General features: G+C 52.6%; 1 protein-coding gene across 1 annotated transcript in view; it reads left to right on the top strand.

Moving 5' to 3' along the window:
* LOC140398079 (cyclin-dependent kinase 12-like) overlaps positions 1-22500 on the top strand; it is a 167523-nt gene that overhangs the window by 75625 nt on the left and 69398 nt on the right. The window contains exon 2 of the mRNA XM_072486287.1: positions 16858-17850. Coding sequence (XP_072342388.1) covers positions 16858-17850 — 993 coding nt within the window. The remainder of the gene's footprint in view (positions 1-16857; positions 17851-22500) is intronic.

Genomic DNA, 22500 nt, shown 5'->3' with positions numbered 1-22500 from the left:
GGGGGGGGTTTATCGCAGTGTGTGTGTGTGGGGTGTTTATCACTGTGTGGGGGGTGTTTATCGCAGTGTGGGTGTGTGGGACGGGTTTATCGCAGTGTGTGTGTGGGGTGTTTATCACTGTGTGGGGGGGTTTATCGCTGTGTGTGGGGGTGTTTCTCGCAGTGTGTGTGTGGGGGTGTTTATCGCAGTGTGCGAGGGGGGGTGTTTATCACAGTCTCTGTGGGGGTGTTTATCGCCTTGTCTGTGTGGGGGGGTTTATCGCAGTGTGTGTGTGGAAGGTGTTTATCGCAGTGTGTACGTGGGGTGTTTATCGCAGTGTGTGGGGGGGGTGTTTATCGCAGTGTGTGTGGGGGGCGTTTATCGCAGACTGTGTGTGGGGGGTGTTTATCACTGTGTGTGGGGGGTGTTTATCACTGTGTGTGGGGGGTGTTTATCACTGTGTGTGTGGGGGTGTTTATCGCAGTGTGTGTGGGGGTGTTTATCGCAGTGTGTGTGTGGGGGTGTTTATCGCAGTGTGTGTGTGGGGGGTGTTTATCGCAGTGTGTGTGGGGTGTTTATAACTGTGCATGGGGGGTGTTTATCACAGTGTGTGTGGGGGTGTTTATCGCAGTGTGTGTGTGGATGACTGAGGGGGGGTGTTTATCACAATGTGACTGTGGGGGGAGGGGTTGATCACTGTGTGGGGGGGTGTTTATCACAGTGTGGATGTGGGGGGTTTATCGCAGTGTGGGTGTGTGTGGGGTGTTTATCACAGTGTATGAGAGGGGGGGGTGTTTATCGCAGTGTGTGTGGGTCAGTGTTTATCGCAGTGTGTGTGTGTGGGGGGGGGTTTATCGCAGTGTGGTGGGGGGTGTTTATCGCAGTGTGTGTGTGGGGGGGTGTTTATCACAGTGTGTGTGTGCGGGGTGTTTTTCGCGGTGTGTGCGGGGTGTTTATCGCAGTGTGTGTGGGGGTGTTTATCGCAGTGTGTTTTAGTGGTGTTTATCGCAGTGTGGGTGTGTGGGGGGTGTTTATCGCTGTGTGGGGTGTTTATCGCAGTATGTGCGAGGGGGGGTGTTTATCACTGTGTCTGTGTGGGTGTTTATCGCCTTGTGTGTGTGTGTGGGGGGGTTTATCACTGAGTGGGGGGGTTTATCACAGTGTGGGTGTGGGTGGGGTGTTTATCGCAGTGTGTGTGGGGGTTGTTTATCGCAGTGTGTGTGGGGGGTTGTTTATCGCAGTGTGTGTGTGTTGGGTGTTTATCGCAGTGTGTGTGTTGGGTGTTTATCGCAGTGTGTGTGTTGGGTGTTTATCGCAGTGTGTGTGGAAGGTGTTTATCGCAGTGTGTGTGTTGGGTGTTTATCGCAGTGTGTGTGGAAGGTGTTTATCGCAGTGTGTGTGGGGGTGTTTTTCGCACTGTGTGGGGGGGGGTGTTTATCGCAGTGTGTGTGGAAGGTGTTTATCGCAGTGTGTGTGTTGGGTGTTTATCGCAGTGTGTGTGGAAGGTGTTTATCGCAGTGTGTGTGTTGGGTGTTTATCGCAGTGTGTGTGTTGGGTGTTTATCGCAGTGTGTGTGGAAGGTGTTTATCGCAGTGTGTGTGTTGGGTGTTTATCGCAGTGTGTGTGGAAGGTGTTTATCGCAGTGTGTGTGGGGGTGTTTTTCGCAGTGTGTGGGGGGGGTGTTTATCGCAGTGTGTGTGTGGGGGGGTTTATCGCAGTGTGTGTGTTGGGTGTTTATCGCAGTGTGTGTGGAAGGTGTTTATCGCAGTATGTGTGGGGGTGTTTATCGCAGTGTGTGTGGGGGTGTTGATCACTGTGTGGGGGGGGTGTTTATCGCAGTGTGTGTGGGGGGTTGTTTATCGCAGTGTGTGTGCGGGGGTGTTTATCGCAGTGTGTGGGTTTTTTTTTTATCACAGTGTGTGGGGGTGTTTATAGCAGTGTGTGCGAGGGGGGTGTTTATCACACTGTCTGTGGGGGTGTTTATCACTTTGTGTGTGGGGGGGGTTTATCGCCTTGTGTGTGGGGGGGTTTATCGCAATGTGTGTGGGGTGTTTATCACAGTGAGTGTGTGGGGGGTGTTTATCGCAGTGTGTGTGGGGAAGGTGTTGATCGCAGTGTGTGTGTGGGGAAGGTGTTGATCGCAGTGTGTGTGTGGGGGTGTTTTTCGCAGTGTGTGGGGGGGGGGGTGTTTATCGCAGTGGGTGTGGGGGGTGTTTATCGCAGTGTGCGTGGGAGGGGTTTATCGCAGTGTGTGTGGGGTGTTTATCACTGTGTGTGGGGGGTGTTTATCGCAGTGTGTGGGGGGTGTTTATCGCAGTGTGTGGGGGGTGTTTATCACTGTGCATGGGGGTTGTTTATCGCAGTGTGTGTGTGGGGGTGTCTTTCGCAGTGTGTGTGGGGGTGTTTATCGCAGTGTGTGTGGGGGTGTTTATCGCCTTGTGTGTGGGGGGGGTTTATCGCAGTGTGTGTGCGGGGGGTTTATCGCAGTGTGTGTGGGGGGTGTTTATCGCTGTGTGTGGGGGTGTTTATCGCAGTGTGTGTGTGGGGGGTTTATCGCAGTGTGTGTGGGGGGTGTTTATCGCTGTGTGTGGGGGGTGTTTATCGTAGTGTGCATGGGGGGGTTTATCGCAGTGTGTGGGGGGTGTTTATCACTGTGCATGGGGGGGGTTTATCACAGTGTGTGGGGGGTGTTTATCACAGTGTGACTGGGGGGAGGGGTTTATCACTGTGGGGGTGTTTATCGCAGTGTGTGTGCGTGGGGGGGTTTATCGCAGTGTGTGTGTGGGGGGTTTATCGAAGTGTGTGTGGGGGCGTTTATCGCAGTGTGTGTGGGGGGGGGTGTTTATCACAGTGTGGGTGTGGGGGGGTTTATCACTGTGTGTGTGGGGCATTTATCACAGTGTCTGTGTTGGGGGGGTTTATCGTAGTGTGTGTGTGGGGGGGGGTTTATCCCTGTGTGGGGGTGTTTATCGCAGTGTGTGAGTGGGGTTTATCGCAGTGTGTGTGGGGGGTTTATCGCAGTGTGTGGTGGGGGGTTTCTCACATTGTACGAGTGGGGGGGGTTTATCGCAGTGTGTGTAGGGTGTTTATCGCAGTGTGTGTGGGGATGTTTATCACAGTGTGTGTGTGGGATGTTTATCACTGTGTGTGTAGGGTGTTTATCACAGTGTGGGTGTGGGGGGCTGTTTCGTAGTGTGTGTGGGGGGGGGGTTTATTGCAATGTGTGTGTGTGTGGTGGGTTTATCGCAGTCTGTGTGGGGGTGTTTTTATCACAGTGTCTGTGGGGGTGTTTATCGCCTTGTGTGTGGGGGGGTTTATCACTGTGTGTGGGGGGGGTTTATCGCAGTGTGTGAATGTGGGTTTATCGCAGTGTGTGTGTGGGGGTGGTGTTTATCACAGTGTGTGTGGGGTGTTTATCACAGTGTGTGTGTGGGGAGGTGTTTATCACTGTGTGTGTGGGGGTGTTTATCACAGTGTGTGTGTGGTGGTTTATCACAGTGTGTGTGGGAGTGGTGTTTATCATTGTGTGCGGGGGTGTTTATCGCAGTGTGTGTGGGGGGTGTTTATCTCAGTGTGTGTGGGGGTGTTTATCGCAGTGTGTGGGGGGTGTTTATCACTGTGCATGGGGGGGGGTTTATTGCAGTGTGTGGGGGGTTGTTTATCGCCTTGTGTGTGTGGGCGGGTTCATCGCAGTGTGTGTGTGTGGGGTGTTTATCGCAGTGTGTGTGGGGGTGTTTATCGCTGTGTGTGTGTGTGGGTGTGTTTCTCGCAGTGTGTGTGTGGGGGTGTTTTCGCAGTGTGTGCGAGGGGGGGTGTTTATCACAGTGTCTGTGGGGGTGTTTATCGCCTTGTCTGTGTGGGGGGGTTTATCGCAGTGTGTGTGTGGAAGTTGTTTATCGCAGTGTGTACGCGGGGTGTTTATCGCAGTGTGTGTGGGGGGGGGGGGGGGTTTATCGCAGTGTGTGTGTGGGGTGTTTATCGCAGTGTTTGTGTGGGGGGTGATTATCGCAGTGTGTGTGGGGGGTGTTTATCGCAGTGTGTGTGGGGGGTGTTTATCGCAGTGTGTGGGGAGGGTGTTTATCACTGTGTGTGGGGGTGTTTATCGCTGTGTGTGTGTGGTGTGTTTATCTCTGTGTGTGGGGTGTTTATCTCAGTGTGTGTGGGGGGTGTTTATCGCAGTGTGTGGGGGGTGTTTATCACTGTGCATGGGGGGTGTTTATCACAGTGTGTGTGGGGGTGTTTATCGCAGTGTGTGTGGGGGTGTTGATCACTGTGTGTGTGTGGGCTTATCACTGTGTCTGTGGGGGTGTTTATCGCCTTGTGTGTGTGTGTGTGGTGGGGTGTTTATCACAGTGTGTTGAGGGTTGTTTATCGCAGTGTGTGTGTGGGGGGTGTTTATCGCAGTGTGTGTGGGGGGGGGTGTTTATCGCAGTGTGTGCGCGCGTGGGGGGGTTTATCGCAGTGTGTGTGTGTGTGGGGGGGGTTTATCACAGTGTGTGTGGGGTGTTTATCGCAGTGTGTGTGTGTGGGGGTTTATCGCAGTGGGGGTGTGGTGGGGGTGTTTATCGCAGTGTGTGTGGGGTGTTTATCACTGTGTGTGGGGGGGTTTATCACTGTGTGTGTGTGGGGTGTTTATAGCAGTGCGTGGGGGATTTATCGCAGTGTGTGTGTGTGGGGTGTTTATCGCAGTGTGTGTGGGGTGTTTATCACTGTGTGTGTGGGGGTGTTTATCGCTGTGTGTGGGGGTGTTTATCGCAGTGTGTGCGAGGGGGGGTGTTTATCACAGTGTCTGTGGGGGTGTTTATCGCCTTGTCTGAGTGGGGGGGTTTATTGCAGTGTGTGTGTGGAAGGTGATTATCGCAGTGTGTGCGTGGGGTGTTTATCGCAGTGTGTGGGGGGCGGGGGGTGTATATCGCAGTGTGTGTGTGGGGTGTTTATCGCAGTATGTGTGTGGGGGGTGTTTGTCGCAGTGTGTGTGTGGGGTGTTTATCACTGTGTGTGGGGGTGTTTATCGCCGTGTGTGTGGGGGGGGTGTTTATCGCTGTGTGTGTGTGGGGGCGTTTATCGCAGTGTGTGTGGGTGTTTATCGCAGTGTGTGTGTGGGGTGTTTATCGAAGTGTGTGGGGGGTATTTATCGCAGTGTGTGTGGGTGGTGTTTATCTCAGTGTGTGTGGGGGGTGTTTATCGCAGTGTGTGGGGGGTGTTTATCACTGTGCATGGGGGGGTAATATCGCAGTGTGTGCGGGGGGTTGTTTATCGCAGTGTGTGTGTGGTGGTGTCTTTCGCAGTGTGTGTGGGGGTGTTTATCGCAGTGTGTGTGAGGGTGAGTGTTTATCACAGTGTCTGTGGGGGTGTTTATCGCCTTGTGTGTGGGGGGGGGTTTATCGCAGTGTGTGTGTGGGGGGTTTATCGCAGTGTGTGTGGGGGTTGTTATCGCTGTGTGTGGGGGTGTTTATCGCAGTGTGTGTGGGGGGTGTTTATCACAGTGTGCGTGAGGGGGGATGTTTATCACAGTGTCTGTGGGGGTGTTTATCGCCTTGTGTTTGTGGGGGGGGTTTATCGCAGTGTGTGTGTGGGGTGTTTGTCGCAGTGTGTGTGTGGGGTGTTTATCATTGTGTGTGTGTGTGGGGGTGTTTATCGGCGTGTGTGTGTGTGGAGGTGTTTCTCGCAGTGTGTGTGGGGGTGTTTATCGCTGTGTGTGTGTGGGGGTTTATCGCAGTGTGGGTGTGGTGGGGGTGTTTATCGCAGTGTTTTAGGGTTTATCGCAGTGGGTGTGTGGGGGGTGTTTATTGCAGTGTGTGTGGGGGGTGTTTATTGCAGTGTGTGTGTGGGGTGTTTATCGCAGTGTATGTGGGAGTAGGGGTGTTTATCGCAGTGTGTGCGTGGGGCGTTGTTTATCACTGTCTGTGGGGGTGTTTATCGCCTTGTGTGTGTGTGTGTGTGTGTGTGTGGGGGTTTATCACTGAGTGGGGGGGGTGTTTATCACAGTGTGTGTGCGGGGCGTTGTTTATCGCAGTGTGTGTGTGGGGGTGTTAATCGCAGTGTGTGTGTTGGGTGTTTATCGCAGTGTGTGTGGGGGTGTTTATCGCAGTGTGTGTGGGGGGGTTTATCGCAGTGGGGGTGTGGTGGGGGTGTTTATCGCAGTGTTTTAGGGTTGTTTATCGCAGTGGGTGTGTGGGGGGTGTTTATCTCAGTGTGTGTGGGGGGTGTTTATCGCTGTGTATGTGGGAGTAGGGGTGTTTATCGTAGTGTGTGCGAGGGGGGGTGTTTATCACTGTCTGTGGGGGTGTTTATCGCCTTGTGTGTGTGGGGGTTTATCACTGAGTGGGGGGGGGGTTTATCACAGTGTGTGTGCGGGGCATTGTTTATCGCAGTGTGTGTGTGGGGGGTGTTTATCGCAGTGTGTGTAAGGTGTTTATCACTGTGTGTGTGGGGGGGGTGTTTATCGCAGTGTGTGTGTGGAAGGTGTTTATCGCAGTGTGTGTGTGTGGGTGTTTATCGCAGTGTGGGTGTGGTGGGTGTGTTTATCGCAGTGTTTTAGGGGTGTTTATTGCAGTGTGGGTGTGTGGGGGGTGTTTATCGCTGTGTGGGGTGTTTATCGCAGTGTATGTGGGAGTAGGGGTGTTTGTCACTGTGTGTGGTTTTGTTTTTATCGCAGTGTGTGGGGGCGTTTATCGCAGTGTGTGTGGGGGTGTTTATCGCAGTGTGTGCGAGGGGGCTGTTTATCACAGTGTCTGTGGGGGTGTTTATCGCCTTGTGTGTGGGGGGGTTAATCGCAGTATGTGTGGGGGGGGTTAATCGCAGTGTGTGTGGGGGGGGTGTATCGCAGTGTGTGTGTGTGGGGATTGTTTATCGCAGTGTGTGTTTGGGGGGTGTTTATCGCAGTGTGTGCGAGGGGGGGTGTTTATCACTGTCTGTGGGGGTGTTTATCGCCTTGTGTGTGTGTGCGGGTTTATCACTGAGTGGGGGGGGGGTTTATCACAGTGTGTGTGCGGGGCATTGTTTATCGCAGTGTGTGTGTGGGGGGTGTTTATCGCAGTGTGTGTAAGGTGTTTATCACAGTGTGTGTGGGGGGTGTTTATCACAGTGTGTGTGTGGAAGGTGTTTATCGCAGTGTGTGTGTGGGGGTGTTTATCGCAGTGTGGGTGTGGTGGGGGTGTTTATCGCAGTGTTTTAGGGGTGTTTATTGCAGTGTGAATGTGTGGGGGGTGTTTATCGCTGTGTGGGGTGTTTATCGCAGTGTATGTGGGAGTAGGGGTGTTTATCACTGTGTGTGGGTTTTTTTTTATCGCAGTGTGTGTGTGGGGGCGTTTCTCGCAGTGTGTGTGGGGGTGTTTATCGCAGTGTGTGCGAGGGGGCTGTTTATCACAGTGTCTGTGGGGGTGTTTATCGCCTTGTGTGTGGGGGGGGTTAATCGCAGTGTGTGTGGGGGGGGTTTATCGCAATGTGTGTGGGGGGGGTGTTTAGCGCTGTGTGTGTGGGGGTGTTTATCGCAGTGTGCGCGAGGGGGGGTGTTTATCACAGTGTCTGTGGGGGTGTTTATCGCCTTGTGTGTGGGGGGGTTTATCACTGTGTGTGTGTGTGGGGTGTTTATAGCAGTGCGTGGGGGATTTATCGCTGTGTGTGTGTGGGGTGTTTATCGCAGTGTGTGTGGGGTGTTTATCACTGTGTGTGTGGGGGGGTGTTTATCACTGCGTGTGTGTGGGGGTGTTTAACGCTGTGTGTGTGTGGGGGTGTTTCTTGCAGTGTGTGTGGGGGTGTTTATCGCAGTGTGTGCGAGGGGGGGTGTTTATCACAGTGTCTGTGGGGGTGTTTATCGCCTTGTCCGAGTGGGGGGGTTTATTGCAGTGTGTGTGTGGAAGGTGATTATCGCAGTGTGTGCGTGGGGTGTTTATCGCAGTATGTGTGTGGGGGGTGTTTGTCGCAGCGTGTGTGTGGGGTGTTTATCACTGTGTGTGGGGGTGTTTATCGCCGTGTGTGTGGGGGGGGGGGGTTTATCGCTGTGTGTGTGGGGGGGTGTTTATCGCAGTGTGTGTGGGTGTTTATCGCAGTGTGTGTGTGTGGGGTGTTTATCGAAGTGTGTGGGGGGTATTTATCGCAGTGTGTGTGGGTGGTGTTTATCTCTGTGTGTGGGGGGTGTTTATCGCAGTGTGTGGGGGGGGTTGTTTATCGCAGTGTGTGTGTGGGGGTGTCTTTCGCAGTGTGTGTGGGGGTGTTTATCGCAGTGTGTGTGGGGGTGTTTATCGCCTTGTGTGTGGGGGGGGTTTATCGCAGTGTGTGTGTGGGGGGTTTATCGCAGTGTGTGTGGGGGGGTGTTTATCGCTGTGTGTGGGGGTGTTTATCGCAGTGTGTGTGTGGGGGTGTTTATCGCAGTATGTGTGGGGGGTGTTTATCGCAGTGTGTGTGTGGTGTTTATCGCAGTGTGTGTGGGGGCTGTTTATCTCTGTGTGGGGATGTTTATCGCAGTGTGTGGGGGCTGTTTATCACTGTGCATGGGGGGGTAATCACAGTGTCTCTGGGGTTGTTTATCGTCTTGTGTGTGTGTGTGGGGGGGTGTTTATCACAGTGTGTGTGTGGGGTGTTTATCACAGTGTGGCTGGGGGGGGTTTATCACAGTGTGAGGGGTGTTTATCGCAGTGTGTGCGTGGGGTTTTTAATCGCAGTGTGTGTGTGGGGGTGTGTGTATCAGTGTGTGTGTGGGGGGTTGTTTATCACAGTGTGGGTGTGGGGGGTTTATCGCAGTGTGGGTATGTGTGGGGTGTTTATCACAGTGTATGAGAGGGGGGTGTTTATCGCAGTGTGTGTGTGGGGGGTGTTTATCGCAGTGTGTGTGCGGAGTGTTTTCGCAGTGTGTGTGGGGGGTGTTTATCGCAGTGTGTGGGGGGTGTTTATAACTGTGCATGGGGGGTGTTTATCACAGTGTGTGTGGGGGTGTTCATCGCAGTGTGTGTGTGGATCACTGTGAGGGGGGGTGTTTATCACAATGTGACTGTGGGGGGAGGGGTTGATCACTGTGTGGGGGGGTGTTTATCACAGTGTGGGTGTGGGGGGTTTATCGCAGTGTGGGTGTGTGTGGGGTGTTTATCACAGTGTATGAGAGGGGGGGTGTTCATAGCAGTGTGTGTGGCGAAGGGTTTATCGCAGTGTGTGTGTGGGGGGGGGTTTATTGCTGTGTGGTGGGGGGTGTTTATCGCAGTGTGAGTGTGGGGGGGGGTTTATCACAGTGTGTGTGCGGGGTGTTTATCGCGGTGTGTTTTAGGGGTGTTTATCGCAGTGTGGGTGTGTGGGGGGTGTTTATCGCTGTGTGGAGTGTTTATCGCAGTATGTGCGAGGGGGGTTGTTTATCACTGTGTCTGTGTGGGTGTTTATCGCCTTGTGTGTGAGTAGGGGGGGTTTATCACAGTGTGGGTGTGGGGGGGTGTTTATCGTAGTGTGTGTGGGGTTGTTTATCACTGTGTGTGGGGGGTTGTTTATTGCAGTGTGTGTGTGTTGGGTGTTTATCGCAGTGTGTGTGTTGGGTGTTTATCGCAGTGTGTGTGTTGGGTGTTTATCGCAGTGTGTGTGTTGGGTGTTTATCGCAGTGTGTGTGGGGGGGTGTTTATCGCTGTGTGTGTGTTGGGTGTTTATCGCAGTGTGTGTGGGGGGTGTTTATCGCAGTGTGTGTGTGGAAGGTGTTTATCGCAGTGTGTGTGTGTGGGGTGTTTATCGCAGTGTGTGTGTGGGGTGTTTATCACTGTGTGGGGGGGTTTATCGCTGTGTGTGGGGGTGTTTCTCGCAGTGTGTGTGTGCGGGTGTTTCTCGCAGTGTGCGAGGGGGTTGTTTATCACAGTGTCTGTGGGGGTGTTTATCGCCTTGTCTGTGTGGGGGGGTTTATCGCAGTGTGTGTGTGGAAGGTGTTTATCGCAGTGTGTACGTGGGGTGTTTATCGCAGTGTGTGGGGGGGGGTGTTTATCGCAGTATGTGTGGGGGGCGTTTATCGCAGACTGTGTGTGGGGGGCGTTTATCGCAGACTGTGTGGGGGGTGTTTATCACTGTGTGTGGGGGGTGTTTATCACTGTGTGTGTGGGGGTGTTTATCGCTGTGTGTGTGTGGGGGTGTTTATCGCAGTGTGTGGGGGTGTTTATCGCAGTGTGTGTGTGGGGGGTGTTTATCGCAGTGTGTGTGGGGGGGGTGTTTATCTCAGTGTGTGTGGGGGGCGTTTATCGCAGTGTGTGTGGGGTGTTTATAACTGTGCATGGGGGGTGTTTATCACAGTGTGTGTGGGGGTGTTTATCGCAGTGTGTGTGTGGATGACTGAGGGGGGGTGTTTATCACAATGTGACTGGGGGGGGAGGGGTTGATCACTGTGTGGGGGGGGTGTTTATCGCAGTGTGTGTGGGTAAGTGTTTATCGCAGTGTGTGTGTGTGGGGGAGGTTTATCGCAGTGTGGTGGGGGGTGTTTATCGCAGTGTGTGTGTGGGGGGGTGTTTATCACAGTGTGTGTGTGCGGGGTGTTTTTCGCGGTGTGTGCGGGGTGTTTATCGCAGTGTGTGTGGGGGTGTTTATCGCAGTGTGTTTTAGGGGTGTTTATCGCAGTGTGGGTGTGTGGGGGGTGTTTATCGCTGTGTGGGGTGTTTATCGCAGTATGTGCGAGGGGGGGTGTTTATCACTGTGTCTGTGTGGGTGTTTATCGCCTTGTGTGTGTGTGGGGGGGTTTATCACAGTGTGGGTGGGGTGTTTATCGCAGTGTGTGTGGGGGTTGTTTATCGCAGTGTGTGTGGGGGGTTGTTTATCGCAGTGTGTGTGTTGGGTGTTTATCGCAGTGTGCGTGTTGGGTGTTTATCGCAGTGTGTGTGTTGGGTGTTTATCGCAGTGTGTGTGTGGGGGGGTGTTTATCGCAGTGTGTGTGTTGGGTGTTTATCGCAGTGTGTGTGTTGGGTGTTTATCGCAGTGTGTGTGTGGGGGGGTGTTTATCGCAGTGTGTGTGGAAGGTGTTTATCGCAGTGTGTGTGTTGGGTGTTTATCGCAGTGTGTGTGTTGGGTGTTTATCGCAGTGTGTGTGTTGGGTGTTTATCGCAGTGTGTGTGTTGGGTGTTTATCACAGTGTGTGTGGAAGGTGTTTATCGCAGTGTGTGTGGAAGGTGTTTATCGCAGTGTGTGTGTTGGGTGTTTATCGCAGTGTGTGTGTGGGGGGGTGTTTATCGCAGTGTGTGGGGTGTTTATCGCAGTGTGTGTGGGGGTGTTTATCGCAGTGTGTGGGGATGTTTATCGCAGTGAGTGTGTGGGGGGTGTTTATCGCAGTGTGTGGGGGGTGTTTATCGTAGTGTGCATGGGGAGTGTTTATCGCAGTGTGTGTGGGTGATGTTTATCACTGTGCATGGGGGGGTGTTGATCGCAGTGTGTGTGTGGGGGTGTTGATCACTGTGTGGGGGGGTGTTTATCGCAGTGTGTGTGGGGGGTTGTTTATCGCAGTGTGTGTGCGGGGGTGTTTATCGCAGTGTGTGGGTTTTTTTTTATCACAGTGTGTGTGGGGGTGTTTATAGCAGTGTGTGCGAGGGGGGTGTTTATCACACTGTCTGTGGGGGTGTTTATCACTTTGTGTGTGTTGGGGGTTTATCGCCTTGTGTGTGGGGGGGTTTATCGCAATGTGTGTGGGGTATTTATCACTGTGTGTGTGGGGGGTGTTTATCGCAGTGTGTGTGGGGAAGGTGTTGATCGCAGTGTGTGTGTGGGGAAGGTGTTGATCGCAGTGTGTGTGTGGGGGTGTTTTTCGCAGTGTGTGGGGGGGGGTGTTTATCGCAGTGGGTGTGGGGGGTGTTTATCGCAGTGTGCGTGGGAGGGGTTTATCGCAGTGTGTGTGGGGGGGTGTTTATCACTGTGTGTGGGGGGGTGTTTATCGCAGTGTGTGTGGGGTGTTTATCGCAGTGTGTGTGGGGTGTTTATCGCAGTGTGTGGGGTGTTTATCGTAGTGTGCATGGGGGTGTTTATCGTAGTGTGCATGGGGGGGTTTATCGCAGTGTGTGGGGGGTGTTTATCACTGTGCATGGGGGGGGTTTATCACAGTGTGTGGGGGGTGTTTATCACAGTGTGACTGGGGGGGAGGGGTTTATCACTGGGGGTGTTTATCGCAGTGTGTGTGCGTGGGGGGGTTTATCGCAGTGTGTGTGTGGGGGGGTTTATCGAAGTGTGTGTGGGGGCGTTTATCGCAGTGTGTGTGGGGGGGGGGTTTATCACAGTGTGGGTGTGGGGGGGTTTATCACTGTGTGTGTGGGGCATTTATCACAGTGTCTGTGTGGGGGGGGTTTATCGTAGTGTGCATGGGGGGGTTTATCGCAGTGTGTGGGGGGTGTTTATCACTGTGCATGGGGGGGGTTTATCACAGTGTGTGGGGGGTGTTTATCACAGTGTGACTGGGGGGGAGGGGTTTATCACTGTGGGGGTGTTTATCGCAGTGTGTGTGCGTGGGGGGGTTTATCGCAGTGTGTGTGGGGGGTTTATCGAAGTGTGTGTGGGGGCGTTTATCACAGTGTCTGTGTGGGGGGGGTTTATCGTAGTGTGTGTGTGGGGGGGGGTTTATCCCTGTGTGGGGGTGTTTATCGCAGTGTGTGAGTGGGGGGTGTCTTAATCACAGTGTGGGTGTAGGGGGGTTTATCACTGTGAGTGGGGGGATGTGTATCACAGTGTGGGTGTGGGGGGTGTGTTTATCGTTGTGTGCGTGGGGGGGTTTATCGCAGTGTGTGTGTGGGGGTGTTTATCGCAGTGTGTGTGGAGGGGGTTTATCACAGTGTGTGTGCGCGTGGGGGTGTTTATCGCTGTGTGTGTGTGTGTGTGTGTGTGTGTGTGGGGGGGTGCTTATCACTGTGTCTGTGGGGGTGTTTATCGCCTTGTGTGTGTGGGGGGGTGTTTATCACAGTGTGTTGAGGGTTGTTTATCGCAGTGTGTGTGTGTGGGGGTGTTTATCACAGTGTATGAGTGGGGGGGGTTTGTCGCAGTGTGACTCGGGGGTGGGGGGGGTGGCTATCACAGTGCGGGGGTTGTTTATCGCAGTGTGTGTGTGGGGGGTTTATCGCAGTGTGTGTGTGGGGGTGTTTATCGCAGTGTGTGTGTGGGGGTGTTTATCGCAGTGTGTGGGGATGTTTATCGCAGTGTGTGTGTGGGGGGTGTTTATCGCAGTGTGTGTGGGGTGTTTATCGTAGTGTGTGTGTGGGGGTGTTGATCACTGTGTGGGGGGGTGTTTATCACAGTGTGGGTGTGTGTGAGGTGTTTATCACAGTGTGTGAGGGGGGTGTTTATCGCAGTGTGTGTGGGGAAATGTTTATCGCAGTGTGTGTGTGTGGGGGTGTTTATCGCAGTGTGGTGGGGGTGTTTATCGCAGTGTGTGTGCATAGGGTGCTTATCACAGTGTGGTGGGTGTGTTTATCACTGTGTGGGGGGGGTGTTTATCGCAGTGTGTGTGTGGGGGGGGTTTATCACAGTGTGTGTGGGGTGTTTATTGCAGTGTGTGTGGGGGGGGTTTATCGCAGTGTGTGGTGGGGGGTTTATCGCAGTGTGTGGTGGGGGGTTTATCGCAGTGTGTGGTGGGGGGTTTATCACAGTGTATGAGTGGGGGGGGTTTATCGCAGTGTGTGTAGGGTGTTTATCACAGTGTGTGTGGTGTGTTTATCACAGTGTGACTGGGGTGGGGTTATCACAGTGTGAGGGGGGTTTATCGCAGAGTGTGTGTGGGGGGTTTATCGCAGTGTGTGGTGGGGTGTTTATCACTGTGTGGGGGGGTGTATCGCAGTGTGTGTGTGCGGGGGTGTTTATCGCAGTGTGTGTGTGGGGTGTTTATTGCAGTGTGTGTGTGGGGTGTTTATTGCAGTGTGTGTGTGGGGGTGTGTGTATCAGCGTGTGTGTGGGGGGTTGTTTATCACAGTGTGGGTGTGGGGGTTTATCGCAGTGTGGGTGTGTGTGGGGTGTTTATCACAGTGTATGAGAGGGGGGTGTTTATCGCAGTGTGTGTGGGGGGTGTTTATCACTGTGCATGGGGGGTGTTTATCACTGTGCATGGGGGGTGTTTATCGCAGTGTGTGTGTGGGGGTGTTGATCACTGTGTGGGGGGGTGTTTATCACAGTGGGTGTGGGGGCTTTATCGCAGTGTGGGTGTGTGTGGGGTGTTTATCACAGTGTATGAGAGGGCGGGGTGTTTATCGTAGTGTGTGTGGGGAAGTGTTTATCGCAGTGTGTGTGTGGGGTGTGTGTTTATCGCAGTGTGGTGGGGGGTGTTTATCCCAGTGTGTGTGTGGGGGGGTGTTTATCGCAGTGTGGTGGGGGTGTTTATCGCAGTGTGTGTGTGTAGGGTGCTTATTACAGTGTGTGGGGGGTGTTTATCACTGTGTGGGGGGGGGGGTTTATCGCAGTGTGTGCGCGGGGTGTTTATCGCAGTGTGTGCAGGGGGTGTTTATCGCAGTGTGTGTGGGGGGTGTTTATCGCAGTGTGTGTGTGGGGGGGTGTTTATCACAGTGTGTGTGTGCAGGGTGTTTATCGCGGTGTGTGCGGGGTTTTTATTGCAGTGCGTGTGTGGGGGTGTTTATCGCAGTGTGTGTGTGTGGGGGATGTTTATCGCTGTGTGGGGTGTTTATCGCAGTGTGTGTGTGGGGGTGTTTATCGCAGTGTGTTTTAGGGGTGTTTATCGCAGTGTGGGTGTGTGGGCGGTGTTTATCGCTGTGTGGGGTGTTTATCGCAGTGTGTGCGAGGGGGGGGTTTATCACTGTCTGTGGGGGTGTTTATCGCCTTGTGTGTGTGTGGGGGGTTTATCACTGATTGGGGGGGGTGTTTATCACAGTGTGGGGGGGGTTGTTTATTGCAGTGTGTGTGTGTTGGGTGTTTATCGCAGTGTGTGTGTTGGGTGTTTACCGCAGTGTGTGTGGGGGGTGTTTATCGCAGTGTGTGTGTGGAAGGTGTTTATCGCAGTGTGTGTGGGGGTGTTTATCGCAGTGTGTGTGTGGGGTGTTTATTACTGTGTATGTGGGGGTGTTTATCGCAGTGTGTGGGGATGTTTATCGCAGTGAGTGTGTGGGGGGTGTTTATCGCAGTGTGTGGGGGGTGTTTATCGCAGTGTGTGTGGGGTGTTTATCGTAGTGTGCATGGGGGGGGGTTTATCGCAGTGTGTGTGGGGGGTGTTTATCACTGTGCATGGGGGGTGTTGATCGCAGTGTGTGTGTGGGGGTGTTGATCACTGTGTGGGGGGGTGTTTATCGCAGTGTGTGGGGGGGTGTTTATCACAGTGTCTGTGGGGGTGTTTGTCGCCTTGTGTGGGGGGGGTTTATCGCCTTGTGTGTGGGGGGATTCATCGCAATGTGTGTGGGGTGTTTATCGCAGTGTGTGTGGGGTGTGTTTAATCGCAGTGTGTGTGTGTGGAAGGTGTTTATCGCAGTGTGTGTGTGGGGGTGTTTTTCGCAGTGTGTGGGGGGTGTTTATCACTGTGTGTGAGGGGTGTTTATCGCAGTGTGTGTGGGGTGTTTATCGCAGTGTGTGGGGGGTGTTTATCACTGTGCATGGGGGGGGTTTATCGCAGTGTATGTGTAGGGTGTTTATCACAGTGTGTGTGTGGGGTGTTTATCACAGTGTGACTGGGGGGGGGGTTATCGCAGTGTGAGGGGTGTTTATCGCAGTGTGTGTGTGTGGGGGTTTATCGCAGTGTGTGTGGGGTTTATCGCAGTGTGTGGTGGGGTGTTTATCAGTGTGACTGGGGGGGGGTTTTCACAGTGTGGGGGGTGTATCGCAGTGTGTGTGTGTGGGGGTGTTTATCGCAGTGTGTGTGTGGGATGTTTATTGCAGTGTGTGTGTGGGGGTGTGTGTATCAGTGTGTGTGTGGGGAGTTGTTTATCACAGTGTGGGTGTGGGGGGTTTATCGCAGTGTGGGTGTGTGTGGGGTGTTTATCACAGTGTATGAGAGGGGGGGTATTTATCGCAGTGTGTGTGGGGGAGTGTTTATCGAAGTGTGTGTGGGGGGGTGTTTATCGCAGTGTGGTGGGGGGGGGTGTTTATCGCAGTGTGTGTGTGTAGGGTGTTTATCAGTGTGTGTGGGGGGGTGAATCGCAGTGTGTGTGGGGGGGTGTATCGCAGTGTGTGTGTGCGGGAGTGTTCATCACAGTGTGTGTGCGGGGTGTTTATCGCAGTGTGTGTGTGGGGGGTGTATCGCAGTGTGTGTGTGCGGGAGTGTTCATCACAATGTGTGTGCGGGGGGTTTATCGCAGTGTGTGTGTGGGGGGTGTTTATCGCAGTGTGTGTGTGTGGGGTGTTTATCGCGGTGTGTGCGGGGCATTTATCGCAGTGTGTGTGTGGGGGTGTTTATCGCAGTGTGTGGGGATGTTTGTCACAGTGTGTGTGTGTGGGGTGTTTATCGCAGTGTGTGTGGGGTGTTTATCGTGTGTGTGTGGGGGTGTTGATCACTGTGTGGGGGGGGGTGTTTATCACAGTGTGGGTGTGGGGGGTTTATCGCAGTGTGGGTGTGTGTGGGGTGTTTATCACAGTGTATGAGGGGGGGGGTGTTTATCGCAGTGTGTGGGGGGTGGGGGGTCAGAAGCAGTCACCTGTCTCCTGAACTGCATAAGTGAAGCACAAATGTGAGCAAATGGCCAATGGGAGGTTTCAATGTATTTGTGCTGTTAGTGTTGAAGCAGGAGAATGCTGCCAGGCAATGCACATGGTCAAACTGACAGTCCAGGCAAGTATTGGTGGCATTTGACTCTCTGACTAGGCCGAGCATGGGATTTGAATGGCAGAATCTGTACTCTGTTAACAGTTGACGATTGTGTCCTTGTGCGAGTCTGTTTTTCTGTCGATGCATGTTATTTGACATGTTACAGAGCCGCCCTCAATTATTTGTGTTTTAATTGAATATGTTTCTCTCCACAGGAGGTCAGCAAAGTCAAGGAGCCGGAGCCCGGGGTATTCGAGGCACTCCCGGTCACGCAGTAAGCACAGGCAATCCCGTTCGCGAAGTCGACATTCGAGTATTTCACCAAGCCGCTTTACCCTGAAATCAAGCCTTGGTGCAGAGCTGAGCAAAACCAAAAGGGCAAGAGCTGCCGTTGCTGCCAAATCCAGCATGAAAGACTCAAAAGATCTAAAAACATCGGCTGGGGTGGTTTGTAAAGCAAGTGCTCACAGTGCTGCCTCAAGCAGCACAACCTGTGCGGCAGCACTTAAAGATGTGAAGAAATTGACTAAAATAATAAAGAGCGAGAAGCCACCTTCACCCATTGAAATTTCAAACACAGTGACTGTGAAAATAGAGGAAGACATTGCTGAGCAGATGATTCCAGAGATCAAAATAAAGACTGAAGTACTGGACGATAGCCCAGTGCTCTCCCCATTGGTGCTGCTGGTGAAAGAATCAAAATCGCCACTGGTGAAATGTGAGTTGGGAACGCCAAAGGAGAAGACTCTGCCACCATTACCAAACGAAAGCGATCTGGAGAAACCTCCGCTTCCTCCTTTAGGTTCCGCTCCACCACCATTACCTCCAACGTCTCCCCCTGTAACACTGCCCCCAGCCCCAGTACAACCACCACCTCCCTTACCGCCAGTGACTCTGAACCAGTCTCAGCCTCTGTCAGATATTCTGAATGAAACACCATCACCAATAACCACAGTGCAACTAGCACAGCCCCCAGTACCCTTGCCGTTACCATTGCCACCAGTGTCAGTAGCTGTACCTGTATTGGCACCTGCATCAGTCTTGACCCACCCACCAACCATCTCTCAGCAACAACCATCACGGACCACAGTGTTGGGCAGTCTGCTCCCCATGCCACCCATGCTGAACTCCATTATGCCCTTACTGACTTCAACCCTGCCACCGCTGCCATTGCCCCCACTCCTTCCTGGAGAAGATGATATAGAAAGGTAAGAAATTTGTGGTGGATTGAATGTTAAAGCAGCAGCCATATCAGGGGTGGGGAGGTTCACTCTCAAAACTATTGCAAATTCTCATCCTGGAATAGACCTCTGTTCCAAGATTGTTCCGATTTCTCAGTGTCTGTCACCACAACTGCAAAAAGTGTTCTTGTCTGCAAAAACTCCAGGGTGATATGTACACACTGCGGGAATGATCTGCACACATTCCGGGAATGATCTGCACAGGTTCCAGGAATGATCAGCACACATTGCGCGAATGATCTGCACACATTCCGGGAATGATCTGCACATTGCGGGAATGATCTGCACACATTCCGGGAATGATCTGCACAGGTTCCGGGAATGATCTGCACACATACAGGGAATGATCTGCACACGTTCTGGGAATGATCTGCACACATACCAGGAATGATCTGCTCACGTTCCGGGAATGATCCGCACACGTTCCGGGAATGATATGCACACGTTCCGGAAATGATCTGCACACATTCCGGGAATGATCTGCACACGTACCGGGAATGATCAGCATAAATACCGGGAATGATCTGCACGCATACCGGGTATGATCAGCACACATACCGGGAATGATCTGCACACATTCCGGGAATGATCAGCACAGGTTCCGGGAATGATCTGCAAACGTTCCGGGAATGATTTGTACACATTCCGGGGATGATCTGCACACATTCAGGGGATGATCTGCACACATTCCGGGAATGATCTGCACACGTTACGGGAATGATCTGCTCACATTCAGGGGATGATCTGCACACATTCCGGGAATGTTCTGCACACATTCAGGGGATGATCTGCACACATTCCGGGAATGATCTGCTCACATTCAGGGGATGATCTGCACACATTCCGGGAATGTTCTGCACACATTCAGGGGATGATCTGCACACATTCCGGGAATGATCTGCACAGGTTCCGGGAATGATCTGCACACATTCCGGGAATGATCTGCACACATTCAGGGGATGATCTGCACACATTCCGGGAATGATCTGCACACGTTACGGGAATGATCTGCACACATTCCGGGAATGATCTGCACACATTCCGGGAATGATCTGCACACATTCAGGGGATGATCTGCACACATTCCGGGAATGATCTGCACACATTCAGGGGATGATCTGCACACATTCCGGGAATGATCTGCACACATTCAGGGGATGATCTGCACACATTCCGGGAATGATCTGCACACATTCAGGGGATGATCTGCACACATTCCGGGAATGATCTGCACACATTCAGGGGATGATCTGCACACATTCCGGGAATGATCTGCACACATTCCGGGAATGATCTGCACACATTCCGGGTATGATCTGTACACATTCCGGGAATGACCTGCACACATTCCGGGTATGACCTGCACACATTCCGGGTATGATCTGTACACATTCCGGGAATGATCTGCACACATTCCGGGAATGATCTGCACACGCTCCGGGAGTGATCTGCACACATACCGGGAATGATCTGCACACATACCGGGAATGATCTGCAAAGGTTCCGGGAATGATCAGCACAGGTTCCGGGAATTATCTGCAAACGTTCCGGGAATGATTTGTACCCATTCCGGGAATGATCTGCACACATTCAGGGGATGATCTGCGCACATTCCGGGAATGATCTGCACACATTCCGGGAATGATCACACATTCCGGGTATGATCTGCACACATTCCGGGAATGATCTGCACACATTCAGGGGATGATCTGCACACAATCCGGGAATGTTCTGCACACATTCCGGGAATGATCACACATTCCGGGTATGATCTGCACACATTCCGGGAATGATCACACATTCCGGGAATGATCTGCACACATTCCGGGAATGATCACACATTCCGGGTATGTTCTGCACACATTCAGGGGATGATCTGTACACATTCCGGGAATGATCTGCACACATTCAGGGGATGATCTGCACACATTCCGGGAATGATCACACATTCCGGGTATGACCTGCACACATTCCGGGAATGATCTGTACACATTCCGGGAATGATCTGCACACATTCCGGGAATGATCACACATTCCGGGTATGATCTGCACACATTCCGGGAATGTTCTGCACACATTCAGGGGATGATCTGTACACATTCCGGGAATGATCTGCACACATTCCGGGAATGTTCTGCACACATTCAGGGGATGATCTGCACACATTCCGGGAATGATCACACATTCCGGGTATGACCTGCACACATTCCGGGAATGATCTGTACACATTCCGGGAATGATCTGCACACATTCCGGGAATGATCACACATTCCGGGTATGATCTGCACACATTCCGGGAATGATCTGCACACATTCCGGGAATGATCTGCACACATACCGGGAATGATCACCAAAGGTTCCGGGAATGATCTGCACATTCCGGGGATGATCTATACACATACCGGGGATGATCTATACACATACCGGGAATGTCTGCACAGGTTCTGGCGGAGATCTGCACACATCCGGGAATGATCTGCACACATATCGGGAATGATCAGCATACATATCGGGAATGATCTGCACACATACCGGGGATAGACTGCGCAGGTCCCGGGAATGATCAGCACACATACCGGGAATGATCTGCACACTTTCCGGGAATGATCAGCACACATATCGGGAATGATCTGCACACATACCGGGAATGATCTGCACACATTCCGGGAATGATCATGATCAGCACACATTCCGGGAATGATCTGCATACATATCGTGAATGATCAGCACACATTCCAGGAATGATCTGCACACATACCTGGAGTGATCTGCACAGGTTCCGGGAATGATCTGCATACATCCGGGAATGATCTGCACCGGTTCCGGGAATGATCAGCACACATACCGGGAATGATCTGCACACATTCCGGGAATGATCAGCACACATACCGGGAATGATCTGCACACATTCCGGGAATGATCTGCACACTTTCCGGGAATGATCTGCACACATACCGGGAATGATCAGCACACATTCCAGGAATGATCTGCACACATTCCAGGAATGATCACACATTCCGGGAATGATCTGCACACATTCAGGGGATGATGTGCACACATATCAGGAATGATCTGTACACATACCGAGAATGATCTGCACAGACACCGGGAATGATCTGCACACATTCCGGGAATGATCTGCACACATACTAGGAATGATCAGCACACGCTCCGGGAATGATCTGCATATGCTCCCGGAATGAACTGCATACGCTCCGGGAATGATCTGCCCACATACCGGGAATGATCTGCAAAGGATCCGGGAATGATCAGCACACATACCGGGAATGATCTGTACACATACCGGGAATGATCTGCACACATTCCGGGAATGATCTGCACACGTTGCGGTAATGATCTGCACACATTCCAGGAATGATCAGCACACATACCGGGAATGATCTGCACACATTCCGGAAATGATCAGCACACATACCGGGAATGATCTGCACACATTCCGGGAATGATCAGCACACATACCGGGAATGATCTGCACACATTCCGGGGATGATCTGCACAGGTTCCGGGAATGATCTGCGCACATTCCGGGAATGGTCAGCGCACATTCCGGGAATGATCTGCACAGGTTCCGGGGGAGATCTGCACACATCCGGGAATGATCTGCACACTTTCCGGGAATGATCTATACACATACCGGGAATGATCAGCGCGGGAATGATCTGCACAGGTTCCGGGGGAGATCTGCGCACATCCGGGAATGATCTGCACAGGTTCCGGGGATGATCTGCACAGGTTCCGGAGATGATCTGCACAGGTTCCGGGAATGATCTGTACACATACCGGGAATGATCAGCACACATTCTGGGAATGATCAGCACACATACTGGGAATGATCTGCACACGTTCCGGGAATAATCTGCACACATTCTGGGAATGATCTGCACAGGTTCCGGGAATGATCAGCACACATACCGGGAATGATCTGCACACGTTCCGGGAATGATCAGCACACATACTGGGAATGATCAGCACACATACCGGGAATGATCTGCACACGTTCCGGGAATGTTGCACACATTCCGTGAATGATCAGCACACATGCCGGGAATGATCTGCACACATACTGGGAATGGTCAGCACACATTCCAGGAATGATCTGCACACATTCCAGGAATGATCTGCACACATTCCGGGAATGATCACACATTCCGGGAATGATCTGCACACATTCCGGGGATGATGAGCACACATTCCGGGAATGATCAGCACACATTCCGGAAATGATCAGCACACATACCGGGAATGATCTGCACACATTCCGGGAATGATCTGTACAGGTTCCTGGAATGATCTGCACACATACCGAGAATGATCAGCACACATTCCGGGAATGATCACACATTCCGGGAATGATCAGCACACATTCCGGGGATGATCTGTACACATACCAGGAATGATCTGCGCACATTCCGAGAATTATCTACACACATACCGAGAATAATCTGCACAGGTTCCGGGAAAGATCTACACAGGTTCCGGGGAGATCTGTACACATTCCGGGAATGATCAGCACACATTCCGGGAATGATCAGCACACATTCCGGGAATGATCTGCACACATTCCAGGAATGATCTGCACACATACCGGGAATGATC

The sequence above is a fragment of the Scyliorhinus torazame genome, chromosome 21 (genome assembly GCF_047496885.1).
Source record: "Scyliorhinus torazame isolate Kashiwa2021f chromosome 21, sScyTor2.1, whole genome shotgun sequence".
Classification (NCBI taxonomy): Eukaryota; Metazoa; Chordata; class Chondrichthyes; order Carcharhiniformes; family Scyliorhinidae; genus Scyliorhinus; species Scyliorhinus torazame.
Note: the sequence above shows the minus strand (reverse complement) of the source record. Positions and strands in the feature narration are given on the sequence as shown.